This window comes from Vanessa cardui, chromosome 16 (genome assembly GCF_905220365.1).
Source record: "Vanessa cardui chromosome 16, ilVanCard2.1, whole genome shotgun sequence".
Taxonomy (NCBI): Eukaryota; Metazoa; Arthropoda; class Insecta; order Lepidoptera; family Nymphalidae; genus Vanessa; species Vanessa cardui.
This window is the reverse complement of record NC_061138.1, coordinates 4,095,601-4,110,868: the sequence shown is the minus strand read 5'-3', so window position 1 is coordinate 4,110,868 and position 15,268 is coordinate 4,095,601. Positions and strand designations below refer to the sequence as shown.

General features: G+C 37.0%; 1 protein-coding gene across 1 annotated transcript in view; it reads left to right on the top strand.

Moving 5' to 3' along the window:
• The window catches only part of LOC124536427 (contactin-associated protein-like 4), a 37,051-nt gene extending 22,043 nt beyond the window's left edge, over nucleotides 1–15,008 (top strand). The window contains exons 19-30 of the mRNA XM_047112967.1: nucleotides 17–445; nucleotides 1,506–1,709; nucleotides 2,683–2,900; nucleotides 4,605–4,684; nucleotides 5,520–5,632; nucleotides 6,824–7,027; nucleotides 7,859–8,046; nucleotides 10,109–10,261; nucleotides 13,160–13,276; nucleotides 14,075–14,210; nucleotides 14,494–14,642; nucleotides 14,872–15,008. Coding sequence (XP_046968923.1) covers nucleotides 17–445; nucleotides 1,506–1,709; nucleotides 2,683–2,900; nucleotides 4,605–4,684; nucleotides 5,520–5,632; nucleotides 6,824–7,027; nucleotides 7,859–8,046; nucleotides 10,109–10,261; nucleotides 13,160–13,276; nucleotides 14,075–14,210; nucleotides 14,494–14,642; nucleotides 14,872–14,988 — 2,108 coding nt within the window. The 3' untranslated portion in view covers nucleotides 14,989–15,008. The remainder of the gene's footprint in view (nucleotides 1–16; nucleotides 446–1,505; nucleotides 1,710–2,682; nucleotides 2,901–4,604; nucleotides 4,685–5,519; nucleotides 5,633–6,823; nucleotides 7,028–7,858; nucleotides 8,047–10,108; nucleotides 10,262–13,159; nucleotides 13,277–14,074; nucleotides 14,211–14,493; nucleotides 14,643–14,871) is intronic.
• Nucleotides 15,009–15,268: the final 260 nt, after the last annotated feature.

The following is a 15,268-nucleotide window of genomic DNA, read 5'->3' as shown; positions in this document are numbered from 1 at the left end:
TAACAACAAATTGCAGACATAAACGAGAAAGCGCTAACCTTCCAAACGAAGGAGTCGTACCTGAAGAAGAACTACCTCGTTGACGACGCGACGGCCGCCGAGAAGGCGCGCCTCAAGCGCATGATGACGGCCAGCGTGCTCGTGAACCTGCGCACGTACGGCGCCGACGCGCTCGTGCTCTACGCCAACGACAACCTCAACAACTTCATACATCTCTTCATACACAACGGCACGCAGATCGTCTACCTCTTCAACTGCGAGGACCGAATCGTGCAAATGAACGTCACCTACGAGAACATCAACAAGGGCGAGAGCGTGCAGATCGCCATCATAAGGTCGGAGAACACGACGACTCTGCACGTCAACGACAAGAACACGACCATCGATAAGGTCGCCAAGCTCCTGTCTAATTACACCAACAAGCCCTGGAGTAACCCCGAACTTGGTGAGTAATGTTACCATTTAAAATATCATTGTTGCCATTTAGAAAATTCGTTCAATAAATCTTATTGTATCTCGCTATTATCATTTGTGATACATGAACAACACAAAAAATTATAACTAAAAAAAAACATATATTTAAGAAATGTTTTGGTTCCAATTACAATCTCTTTATTTGCTTCTATTTATTTGCTTGTAATTTCTAACTTAATTATTTTATTATTAAAAAAAACAGGCAAAATATATATATCATAATATCTATCTAATAGATTGGCGTTATAAATCGCAGCCAATCCTGCCTGGATGTAAAAAAAAAACATTTTGACAACTACATAAGATGTAATTCAATTAGCATTTGTTACATAGTAGCTTACGGTTTTAAGTCGAACATTGTCAAAATAAAAAGTATCGCGTTGTCGATGTTACCAACATGATAAATTTATACATGGTTGCTAACAATGATGTTCTAGTAAACAGATATGTTATTAACGCGCAAAAAGTGAAGACTAGAAAACGTCCCAATTGGGACGTTTGCCTTCAATCGTTTTACGTAGTAATACGTTATAATACATTATAATACATCATAATTACGTAGTAATACCTTTTGCATAATTAAAACATCTAGTTATCCCTTTGCCTTATTGTTTTCATCAAGCTATCCTTTTTACTTGTAACGAAATGTAAAATAAACGGTCCCCGGCGCGGCACACTTTTTTCTGTTGTTTAGTATGGGCATAACATATCTGTTTATTAGAATATCCTTGGTTGCTAAGCAGTTGTAGATTATTTTATATTCTATCGCCAGTTACTCCTTGAATGTAATTAATTCCTGTTTAATTACAATTTAAATTTTTGCATTTTCGTTGAAATGAAATTAACATATTTTTTTATCTTTTGGAAAGATTATTCAATAATTCCGAAAGGAAATACTTCTTCTAAATAAAAAAGTTTGATATTACGAATTGTTCCTAAAATTCCAAGACTTGTTCAACTAAATTTCGCGGCGGAATACTTTATAAATTCAGTCTTATTATATTTCAGCCGCATAATTTTCCCCTTTTCAGAGGTAATCCGACCGCAGAGGCCGCCAGCTCCTCCGACAGATTATTTCCAAATGAATCTCGGGGGTTACGACCCCTATTCCTTGCATTTAGCGCCCCGAGCTGCTCAGCTCCCTCAGGGAGGGTATGTGGGTTGCGTGAGGGGGTTCAAGATAGCTGATCACGTTGTTGATTTATCAAAAAAGGCTCAACAAAATATTGAACAAGGTAAGAAGGTTTTTTATGTATTAATTTGAAGACTATTTTGTCACTTTTCTTATAAACATTATACAGGGTTGTTGGTAACTCGACGTATATCCGTTAGGAGGTGATAGGGGTGACTATTTGCAATATTTTTTTTTGTTTTTATAAAACAAAAGAAAAAAATTGATTTTAATTGAAACTATTTTTAAATAAATTTTTGGAGTTGCATTTTTGACAAATTTTGAAAAAAACTAAAAAACGTGATAACTCAAAAATGGTTCACTTTTGGATCATGCATATGGGGGTTAAAATTATTGCAAATAGTCACCTCTATCACCTCCTAACGGATATACGTCGAGTTTCCAAAAACCCTGTATAAATTATATTCAAAGATATTTATTAATTGTGAATAAGTATTATTATATACTTATAACTAGTCTTCTATGTACCTTGAGATATTTATTTCTTTACGAACAGACGCGTACATCATAACCGATGATTGCGGGTTCAAACCCAGGCAAGCACCATTGAATTTTACGTGCTTAATTTATTTTGTAATTCATCGCGTGCTCGGCGGTGAAGGAAAACATCATGAGGAAATCTGAAATTCATAGAAATTCTGCCACAAGTGCATTCCACCAACCCGCATTGGAAGTATTTGGAATATGTTCCAAACCTTCTTCGCAGAGGGAGACGAGGCCATACAGCAGTGGGAATATAACAGGCTATAAATGTAAACGGCCTAGAATTTGAATTTATAGTAATGCAATTTTTGGGTCGACATCCAAAATGAAAAACAATTATGGCATCACGTAACATCAGTAGAAAACTCAGTGTATTTTACCCAAAATCTAGACACCTAGATCCAAGTCCACTTCAATCTATAAAACAATTGAACCTACTGTAGGTTAATTGTAATAGTGGACTTGGATCTAGTCGTCTAGATTTTGGGGTAAAACACACTGAGTTGTCTACTAAAGTTATCTCTTTGGTGCAGATTTGACGGGCGTGCTACCGGAATGCAATATGAAGTGCGACTCCGAGCCTTGCAAGAACGGCGGCATCTGCACGGAAGACTTCACGAACCAGGAGAGCAGCTGCGACTGCGAGCTGACGAGCTACTTCGGGGAGTACTGCATGGAGGAGAAGGGGGCCGACTTCAACGGGGAGAGCATCCTGCAGAGGAAATTCGTCTTGACCGGACCCATACTCACGGTAGTTTGTTCTGTTATGTAAATAAATAAATCCTTAAATCCTGTTCAATATAGAGTTACACTAACGGCCCGCCCCGACGTAATGTTCATATTTTTACCTATTATTTATATAATTTTTTGTTGCTCCCGACATGTTTAAAAAATGTCGTTTTATTTCAACTTACATTTCAAATAACAGTACTCAGTATTGTTGTGTTCCGTTTGAAGGGTGAGTGAGCCAGTGTGACTACAGGCACAAAGTACATAACATCTTAGTTCCCAAGGTTGGTGGCACATTGACGATGTAAGGAATAGTTAATATTTCTTACAGCGTCATTGTCTATGGGTGATGGTGACTTGTCACCACATTGTCATTTGTCACAGGTTGAGTCGAGATGGCCCAGTGGTTAGAACGCGTGCATCTTAACCGATGATTGCGGGTTCAAACCCAGGCAAGCACCGCTGATTCATGTGTTTAATTTGTCTTTATAATTCGTTTCGTGCTCAACGGTGAAGGAAAACATCGTGAGGAAACCTGCATGTGACAAATTTCATAGAAATTCTGCCACATGTGTATTCCACCAACCCGCATTGGAACAGCGTGGTGGAATATGTTCCAAACCCTCTCCTTAATGGGAGAGGAGGCCTTAGCCCAGCAGTGGGTAATTTACTAGGCTGTTACTTTACTTTTTTTTTACTTTATATCTAGACAAATTAAGGAGAGAGCGTTTGTTATTTGTAAAATAAAAAAAAAATTATACTAATTTCATTTAAAAACGAACAAATAAATTAACCGAACACAAACTCATGTAACAATCGATTAATTTATTTCTAATCATTATGTTCACATTTAATATAAGATATGAGACGAATCGTGCTACTTTCCTTGAATGCTGACTGAGCATTAATAATGTTCTCATAGCTTAGGTCCACAAAAATATAGCGAAAATATATGACACATAAAAATATCTTACAAAAACCCAAAATGTCCTAAATCCGGGCACTAGGCAACCTTCTGGAAACGTTCCAACATTTTTGATGCAATAAAACACTGTCAGCCTCAAAAATATGTTCACTTACACCCACTGTTCACTGACCACTATCGCTAGATATATCGCAGTTAAGTCATATGCAATGATATTCTAATAAACAGATATGTTATGCCCATACTAAACAACAGAAAAAAGTGTGCCGCGCCGGGGACCGTTTATTTTACATTTCGTTAAAAGTAAAAAGGATAGCTTGATAAAAACAATAAGTGAAAGGGATAACTAGATGTTTTAATTACGCAAAACGTATTACTACGTAATTATGATGTATTATAACGTATTACTACGTTTACGTACAAACGAATAAAGGCAAACGTCACAATTAGGACGTTTTCTAGTCTTCACTTTTTGCGCGTTAATGACATATCTGTTTACTAGAATATCATTGGTCATATGTAATACGACCGCCATGGTCGAGTGGTGTGTACACCGGTTTTCATGGGTACGCCACTCTGAGGTCCCGGGTTCGATTCCTGGCCAAGTCGATGTAGATTACCATTAGTTTTCTATGTTGTCTTGGGTCTGGGTGTTTGTGGTACCGTCGTTACTTCTGATTTTTCATAACACAAGTGCTTCAGCTACTTACATTGGGATCAGAGTAATGTATGTGATGTTGTCGCATATTTAAAAAAAAAATACGCTGTGTAGATGATAATGTTTTAAAATAACATTTTCAGGTGAAAATCAAATTAGCATTTTCGAGCAATGACCTCCGACAAAAGAACACCGTCCTATTGTTAGTTCAGACCGAGAACAAGTAAGTAAACACTCTTATAAAATTCATTAATTTGCTACTCTTATAAATAAAAATTTAAAGATACATTAAAAAATAAAAGCCCACATTTTAGTCATCTATTGACGAAGAATTCCCTTTCAACTTTGTCTCGTCAACAATTTTGGAAATTGTGGAAACAATCAAAACCAAAATCACGAACACTAAGCGATATGATGTTAAATAGTCTATATTGTGTGGTGTGTGAAACCTTAGTTAAGGTAAAATTAAGGAAAGTTATGCATATGATTGACACATTTACTTACTTTTACTTATTACTACTTTATTTTTACGATTACTTGGTGGTAGGGCTTTGTGATAGCTCGTCTGGGTAGGTACCACCCACTCATCAGTTATTCTACCGCCAAACAACAGTGCTCCGTATTATTATATATTAGGTTTACGTATTATACATTAGGTGTTCCGGTTTGAAGGGTGAGTGAGTCAGTGTAGCTACAGGCACAAGGGACATAACATCTTAGTTCCCAAAGTTGGTGACACATTGACGATGTAAGGAATAGTTAATATTTCTTACAGCGTCATAGTCTATGGGTGTTGGTGACCACATACCATCAGGTGGCCCATATAATGATCGCCAACTTATACCATAAAAAAAAAAATATTTTATCTATTTTGAATAAAACCCTTTCTATTTGATTATAGTAAAGTTTTGCTAGCTGGAAAAGAATTAACATATTTCGATGTGGAAAATCACACTAATTTAGGTGTTTAGGTGTCTCCTGTTCTAGAAAGCGTGAAATAACAAATATTATCTAATCTCCAATCGATAACACATCAATCAATGCAATTATTATTCCAGACGCAGTTACTATTTACTGATAGCAATAACCCAAGATGGCTACTTAAAGTTCGAAGAAGACAGAGAGGATTCGGCTTACGGGGCTGAATTCAAGAACAGGAATTTTCTTAACGGTGATAAATGAGATTATTAATTAGAGGGAAAACTTCTTGGATAAGTATTTATATCACGCAATCGAACTAGATCTTAAGTTAACATACATTTTGCTCAAAGAAACAAGTAAGGCCCAGCACACACGGCGCAACGTAACTGCAACGTAACTGCAACGAAACCCTTCTGAAATTATTAGTTTGAAACTCGTTTCAATAGATTTCCACACACGCAGCAACCTCACGGCTCACAATCAGTTCGGTTTTCTGAGAGAATAGAAGTCTGCAAAATGTCTAGTTCAAGTGATAAAGAAGTTGTGGTTATGTATTTATATCTTCGACAAAGGAGAAGGCGTAAAAGAAGAACTATGTGGATACATCCCTACATTGATATTAATATCAACTGTCGTATGTTTGTGGCTGCCAAAGCATTGCAAGAAACTGATAGAAAATTCATGGATTGTTATCGTATGCCATTTTGTTGATGAAAAAGGCGCGAAATCCGAAGAAACGCAAACACGAGTTTCCTGCACGCCGGTTTCAATGCAACTGGTTTGAAACGCGTTTCCAACCAGTTTCATACAGGTTGCGTTGTGTGCGGTCTCTCAAAGGAGTCTATGGCTGAAACTCAAAAGTAACTAGAAGTCGCATTTTCATTGCAAATGCGTTGCGCCGTGTGTGCTGGGCCTAATCGATACGTTTGTAATTTCATAGAATCTTTTCGTCTCGGACATTTTAAATCTTAGATAATATTGAAATATTATCACATTCAAAATCAAATTTGATGTAGGTACTATTTTAATCAATTCAGAATTATTTCATATCATAAAAATAACCTGCTTTGACTCACATGTAAATTAATTGGTGGTAGGGCTTTGTGGGTAGGTATCACCCACTCATCAGATATTCTATCACCAGATAACAGTACGCAGTATAGTTGTGTTCCGATTTGAAGGGTGAGTGAGCCGGTGTAAGTACAGGCACAAGGGACGTAACATCTTAGTTCGCAAGGTTGGTGGCACATTGACGATGTAAGGAATAGCTAATATTTCTTACAGCGTCATTGTCTATGGGTGATGGTGACCACTTACCATCAGTTGGCTCATATGCTCGTCCGCCAACCTATTCCATAAAATATATATATATATATATAAACTTCTTAGTAAGAACTTTTTGATTTTCAATCTATTTTAAATCGATGATGTTTTTCCTTAGGAGCTCGTCACACGGTGTACTACACCAGAATAGGCCAAGACGCTAAACTGTTAATAGACCGGATAGATGTACCGCTAGAGAAGTTACCGCCGCAAGGACTCTGGGAGGTGCTCGACGTCGGATCCAATGAGGTGCAGATAGGTGGTTTGAACACCACTGACCCGAGACTCAAAATATATAAAGGATATAATGGATGTCTGTCCAGTAAGTTAAAAATAGTCGACCGAAAACTTTTGCAAAACCATTTTTTTTTGGAGTCAGTTTAACGTTCTTATGAAAAATAACTAAAATATGTGTAGAATAAAAATTTTGCCAAAAAAATCCGGCTTCAGACAATAGAAGTAATGAATAAAATGCACTAAAAAGTGAAATAAATAATTGTGCATTCTTTTACAAATTAATAATCAACTTACTTTTTTTACTCATTAATATGTAGGTATATACGATCTATGAATTTATCAAGCAAGAAAATAAAGTTGATATCATCTCACTTTAAATCTAACTCAACAGCTATCGATAAATAACAATGATCAAAATATATTTTAGAGTTTCCCTTAGTAAAATTAAATGAAAAATATTAGACTACTGAAAAGTCGATTTATGTATAACTTAATTATAATTATTGTTTATTTTTTGAGCCGGTGGAAAAATGGCCACACGAGAAGCACAAGCTTACATATAAAAAAAATCAAAATCCGAAAAAATTGTGACCCTCCTCCTTTTTAAAGTCGGCTAAAAACGAGATTTTTTTTTTTAACCCAATGTAAGTAGCTGAAGCACTTGTGTTATGGAAATCAGAAGTAACGACGGTACCACAAACACCCAGACCCAAGACAACATAGAAAACTAATGGTAATCTACATCGACTCGGCCGGCAATCGAACCCGGGACCTCAGAGTGGCGTACCCATGAAAACCGGTGTACACACCACTCGACCATGGAGGTCGTCAAAGTAGTAGTTAACAAGATTAAAAGTATTGCCATTATAAAAAAAAAACGTAAAGCAGTGTGACCACTTGTCCTGCCCGCGCGCAGACGTGGTGGTGGCGGTGAACGGTCACGCCATGAAGCCGCTGGAGGAGTACATGCTGTTCACGCGGCCCGCGCTCGAGACCGTCAACGCCGTCAACGCGCAGGGCGTGCGCAGCGCGCAGTGCTCCGCCGACTTCGACGAGGCGTGGCCCGACCAGCTCGGCGCCGCGCACAACGGCAGCTTCCTCATCGTCAGTGCCCGCCACGTATCCACATACCGACGCTACACGCTAAGGCTAAACATTTCGCTTTATGGACTCGGTAACCACGGTCGTCGACGCCGTAAGAGATATTTCCTGTACCTTACGTCGCCGACACGCCGCTAAACCTTGAGAACTATGATATAGAATTTGTGCATGTGATTACGCAAACTCACATACCGACGCTACACGATAACGCCAATTTAAACTAAACATTTCGCTTTATGGACTCGCTGATCACGGTTCTCGCTGTAAGAGTTATTTCCTGTACCTTACGTCGCTGATGCGCCGCTGACCTTGAGAACTATGATATAGAATTTGTGCATGTGGTTACGCAAACTCACAATAGTACTAAGTATTGCTGGTAGTGGTAGGAAATGTGATGGATAGTTCCTACCCGAATGAGGTTTCACAAAGCCATACAAACAATTGGTTCCTATTCGAAGATTCTGTATTACATTGTTTTATAATCATAAGATAGTCATTTGGTTCTTCAAGTCTTTTTTTCGCTGGAAAAACGCATTGCGCGCTTCCCCCACGTGATGGAAAGTAGGGGGGTTTGTGGGACTCCCCGGAGCCCTGAACGCCGAGTGCGCCCAAGCACACCGGGTTTACCCACTAAAAAACCAGCGGTACCCTCTCCGTCTTTCGGCGGACGCCACGGGATCGCTTACGCATGCTACCGTGACGCCACGTTTCCACATACCAATACTAGACGCTAAGGCCAATTTAAACTAAACATTTCGCTTTATGGACTCGCTGATCACGGTCCTCGACGCCGTAAGAGATATTTCCTGTACCTTACGTCGCCGATGCACCGCTAACTTTGAGAACTAAAATGTTATAGAATTTGTGCATGTGATTACGCAAACTCACATACCTACGCTACACGATAAGGCCAATTTAAACTAAACATTGCGCTTTATGGTCTCGATGATCACGGTCGTCGACGCCGTAAGAGATATTTCCTGTACCTTACGTCGCTGATACGCCGCTAACCTTGAGAACTAAAATGTTATAGAATTTGTGCATGTGATTACGCAAACTCACATACCGACGCTACACGATAAGGCCAATTTAAACTAAACATTTCGCTTTATGGAATCGCTGATCACGGTCCTCGACGCCGTAAGAGATATTTCCTGTACCTTACGTCGCCGATGCGCCGCTGACCTTGAGAACTATGATATAGAATTTGTGCATGTGATTACGCAAACTCAAACACAATAATACTAAGTGCTGGTAGTGGTAGGAAATGTGATGGATAGTTCCTACCCGAATGAGGTTTTACAAAGCCATACAAACGAGTGGGTACTATTCGAATATTCTGTATTAAATTATTTTATAATAATAAGATAGTCATTTGGTTCTGCAAGCCTTTTTTTTCACTGGAAAAACGCATTACGCGCTTCCCCCACGTGATGGAAAGTGGGGGGGTGTGTGGGACTCCCCGGAGCCCTGAACGCCGAGTGCGCCCAAGCACACCGGGTTTACCCACTAAAAAACCAGCGGTACCCTCTCCGTCTTTCGGCGGACGCCACGGGATCGCTTACGCATGCTACCGTGACGCCATGTTTCCACAGACCAATACTAGACGCTAAGGCCAATTTAAACTAAACATTTCGCTTTATGGTCTCGGTGATCACGATCCTCGACGCCGTAAGAGATATTTCCTATACCTTACGTCGCTGATGCGCCGCTGACCTTGAGAACTATGATATAGAATTTGTGCATGTGGTTACGCTAACTCACATACCGACGCTACACGATAAGGCCAATTTAAACTAAACATTTCGCTTTATGGAATCGCTGATCACGGTCCTCGACGCCGTAAGAGATATTTCCTATACCTTACGTCGCTGATGCGCCGCTGACCTTGAGAACTATGATATAGAATTTGTGCATGTGGTTACGTACCAACCCTAATGAGGTTTTACAAAGCCATACAAACGAGTGGTTCCTACAAAATTCCTATAAAAAAAAGACATTTGATTCTGCGAGCCTAATTTACAAGACTAAAAACATATTTTCGAGATTCGTACACGTTTTTCAGAGTGTCGATAAGACGTGGGTCGAAGATCCCCCTTCAAGGGCTCCCTACGACTCGCTGCACCAGCAGCCCGACGCTGAGGAAGAGAACACCGACAAGTTCTTTATAGCGCTAACTGTTGTTTTCCTTCTCGGGTTGTGTTATACTGGCTCCCACGTAAGTATTTGAAGCATTATTTTATTGATACAGCCTTATGAGTAGAAACTTTGGATCCTATCAAATAAAGATATGAATTTTCAGTCAATCCCAATTCACCGGATGATGAAAGATGTACTAAAACACCTCTTCCAATTTTTTTTTTAGGTCTTATAACTTGTCTTATAATTAATTTCATGATCGGCGATGAAGGAAAATAATCTGATAATGTAACTTTAGATAATTCTATTTGAAACGAAATACAGGTGATCGTTTTCAGAAAGTATGTTATAGTCTAAAAATACATTACTTTACCTTCCTCCACAGAATCGTTCCTTAGCGACATTTTTTTTTAATTTTGTTTTGAATAAATTCTATCGTTTTCTGGGATCATGATGCAAAGGCTTGTACAATGATGATTCCTGCACGAATATTTTCTGTATAGTACTGTAGCCATAATTAATCAAATCAAAATAAACTTTATTCGAGGGGGCTTTTACAAGCACTTTTGAATCGTCATTTAACAATTAAGTGAAGCCACCACCGGTTCGGAAAGTAGATTCTACCGAGAAGAACCGACAAGAAACTCAGTAGTTACTTTACAACATTTTAAAAAAATAGTCATATTAGTTAATACAATTATTTAAATTAATATATCCTGTCTGGAAGTCAACAGACATTAATTCGACGCTTTTTTATCATCTAAAAAATCTTTTAAATAAAACTAATTATAACGGATGAATCGCGTATATTAATTATTTTTAACATCCCGACGTTTCGAGCACTTTGCAGTGTTCGTGGTCACGGGTAGACTAAGATGACATTTGTCTATTTGAAGAACAAAGGAAATATTATTAACAACTACCGCCAACGATTTCTCAATTGATATCTTGAGTAACGTTCCGGTAGCACGCAGAAGGCACTAACTGTATCTTTAGGTCTTGCAGTCTGTTGGATTTGGGATTTTAAATTTTTAATAAGTGGATCCCAGGTGTTAGAAAGTCTCCAACCATCTTCTCTATTGAAGTTCGGATGTTTTTGAATTTCAATAGCCTCGCGTATCATTCTAGGAATGAATCTGTGTTCTCTAGCGAGGATCTGTGGTTTATCAAATCGGATAAAATGGTTAGGTTAGGTTAGCTATTAGTTAGGTACCAGTAGGTTGGAGACTTTCTAACACCTGGGATCCACTTATTAAAAATTTAAAATCCCAAATCCAACAGACTGCAAGACCTAAAGATACAGTTAGTGCCTTCTGCGTGCAACCGGAACGTTACTCAAGATATCAATTGAGAAATCGTTGGCGGTAGTTGTTAATAATATTTCCTTTGTTCTTCAAATAGACAAATGTCATCTTAGTCTACCCGTGACCACGAACACTGCAAAGTGCTCGAAACGTCGGGATGTTAAAAATAATTAATATACGCGATTCATCCGTTATAATTAGTTTTATTTAAATGTGTAATAATCGCGAAAATTTAAGACAACACTAAAAAATCTTGTATCGAATAATACGCCTTTTTTACCAATGTATTTTTTATAAACGATTTGAATTTACGAGACGGCAAAGTTAAAAATGTCTGTGGAATTTTATTATAGAATTGGATACCTTGCCCCAAGAAAGATTTATTGACTTTGCGGAGTCGGAAACTTGGCGTTATAAGCTTATGCTTATTTCTAGTGGATATACAATGATTATCACTGATTTTATCAAAGTGATCAATGTTACTGTGAATATACATGATATTGTTGTAAATATATTGCAACGCAACAGTGAGTATTCCTACTCTGTTAAAAACATCCCGAAGAGAGTCTCTAGCTCCAAGATTATAAATAAACCGGATTGCTCTCTTTTGTAAAATAAAGACAGATTCAATATCTGCAGCGTTACCCCAAAGTAATATGCCATATGACATAATACTGTGAAAATAACCAAAATAAACTAAACCAGCGGTATCAATATCAGTTAGTTGTCTAACTTTTCTAACCGCGTATGCTGCGGAGCTGAGTCTTCTTGTTAAGGACGACAAATGGGGACTCCACTAAAGTCTGGAATCCAATTCTATTCCCAAGAACATCCGTAGTATCGGCTACATCAAACCGGCCACCGCTTAAAGATATATTATAATTTTGCTTTCTAACATTGGATAGGGTAAAAACTACACATTTTGTTTTTTGAGCATTCAAAACCAAATTATTTACTTTAAACCAATCGTGTATCTGTGATAATGCACCGTTCACATCGTCATAGTCATTTTTTTTCCTGTCAAAAATCAGTGAAGTATCGTCAGTAAATAATACTATATCACAAATACCTTTAACAAAGAAAGGAAGGTCATTTATATATACTAGAAATAGAAAGGGACCCAAAATTGAAGACTTTATTTCATTAATGAAAACTTGCTGCATTCTTTGACTTTTTCATTTTCATCTTTCATATCAATCATATTGAAAGAGCAAAAAGACGTAAGTATATTGTTCTAAACCAAACTTTGTCCATCTTATATTCTATATATGGCAAGATGTTAAGACACCAAGAAATCTTCTATATACATATATAAATATACTCGTATATAAGAAAGTGGTGTTAGTTATACTACTTGTAACTCAAGGACGGATTGACCGATTCGGCTGAAAATTAGTAGCTTAGAACTAGGAGACGGAACCTACTAACTACTAACCAACCCTTTCATCCCGTTCGACCGCATTTCCGTAATGTCAATTTTAAACGTGGTATAACAAAAAAGCATTTGACAAGGGAAACACAATTACACATTATAAAGATATTAAAAAAGTCAGTTAGTCACTCTGTAGTATATTTTGAATCAGCATTGCAACCGTGAACTCGGGCGGATCGCTTGTTTAATATAAAAAAGACATCGACTTCGAGTCAGCCAACTGAAACTTCAAATGTTTTAGATGTGGCGAACTCAAAAAGCCTACAAACTGCGACTAGAAAAGGAAACAGATGAGAACATATTGAGAAACAAAGAAAAGGCTACGTTGTTCCAGGAGCCATCAGTTTCATTTTTACAGGTAACAGTGACAGTGAGTGAAGTATGGTAACTTTACATGGCTAAAAGAAAACAAATGGAGTCAAAATTTTTAATTACAATGAAAAAACGTTTTTTATAAATATCATAAAATTCGAGTTTTCCTGAGCAAGTAAATTTATACCTAAATGAAAGTAAAACTAAATTGTTTTTTCCCTCCACTCATTCCTGTTCGCTGCACTGTGTTCTAATTTCAAATTTTGAATACATATAATCACGATTAAAGGTTTCACTATACATTTCACTTTACATAATTCCAATGGTGCCAATATTTTAGATTAAGGTCGACGTATCACTAGATTACAAAATACAAATTTAAAAAATGAATGAATTGTATAAAAGCAAAAATGATTTAAAATGTTGAATTAATGTTGAAATGAAAAAAAAATGTTATTTGCCTAATATTATAAAAAAAATTATCCAAAGAAAGTTTAAATTTGACTGACAGACTAAAATTGACGCTTGGGAAACGGAAGGATTTCCCAAGTGTCTCAAAGATTGCCATTTATTAATTAACTTTGCATTTTACATATAAATTATAAATAAAATTAAATTAAAATATACGTTTTTTAAAGAAGCACTTTCGAATCATCGTTTCAAAAAAAATTAAAGCTCCACACACACATAAGAAATTCAGTAAAATATTACTATTTTCCACCAATTAAATAACATAATAATAAATGTTAATGTGTTAACATTGGTCACACCACTAATTTATTTCTTATTTCAAAGCTAATACAACTTATTCCAAATTAATAATAAAATTAATACTGCCATACAGCTTAATAAAGAAAGTGAAGAAAATAAGGATGGTGACAAAAAATCGAATGGTGTCGTCATCGATGTTGTTCCCAGCATCATTATAGAAGCAAATGAAGAAAAACCAGTGAGCAGACGAGGGTCGATCAGATTTAGAGGTAATCAAAGCTCAATGACAAAAAAAAATTGTTTATAAGTCCAAGGAATCAAAGGCATGACGACATAACATCTTATTTCTCGTAGTTGTCATCGTATTGACTGTAAAAGAATACTGATATTTTTATGGAAACCATCAGATACCAGCTTGCTTTTCATTTCTATTAATAATAATTTAGAGAGGAACCTAAGTAGCACTAAACAAAATTCTGAAGGTTATTCGAACAATTCCATAGCTTTTTCTGTAAAAGACGTTATTTATTCGTATGTTTACACTTTACTCAGATATGGTAGATAAAGAAATAGCATGGGAGCCATTAGAAGAGAAAGACGAAACTCTAGAAAATGAAGAAGAGGAAGAAGAAGAAATAGAGGAGAGTTCGTCGGAATTCGAAACTGATGATGAACATGAAACAGACGGAGAAGACAACACGGTACATTTTTAAATGACAATATTAAAAAAGATGATTAATTGGTATATATTTATATAACTTATTTATATTTCGTACTTGCATTTAGATCCGCAACTGACACATAGTTATTTATTAACATAAGAATTATTAACATAATAAGTCTTAACTTTTTGCAAGTAATAACTGTATAAATCATGGCCGCTTGGAATAATGGTAAAGATGCTAGCAGTATTAAAAATATTTCTTTCAGGTTTCTCCCGAGATCGTTCCAGCTAACGATCAAAATTCAATGCCACGAAAATTATCAGCGCAAATGCCATACAAAGTGGAGGAAGAGAATCCTGTTGAATTAACAACTAGTGCATAATTATTAATAAATAATATTGTTTTTAATACCAATTTCTTATTTCTACCCTATTTTTATAAACCAAAATAAAAATATAAAAATAAATGTAAATAACATAATCTACCATCAGCCCATTTCCGTCCACTGCTGGACATAGGCCTCTTCAATTGCACGCCACTGAGATCGTTTCTTGGGCTACTCGCATCCAGCTCCTGCCAGCCGTCTTGCGTAAGTCGTCACTCCACCGTGCCCGAGGACATCCTACACTACGTTTGCCGAGACGCGGTCACCACTCTAGAAC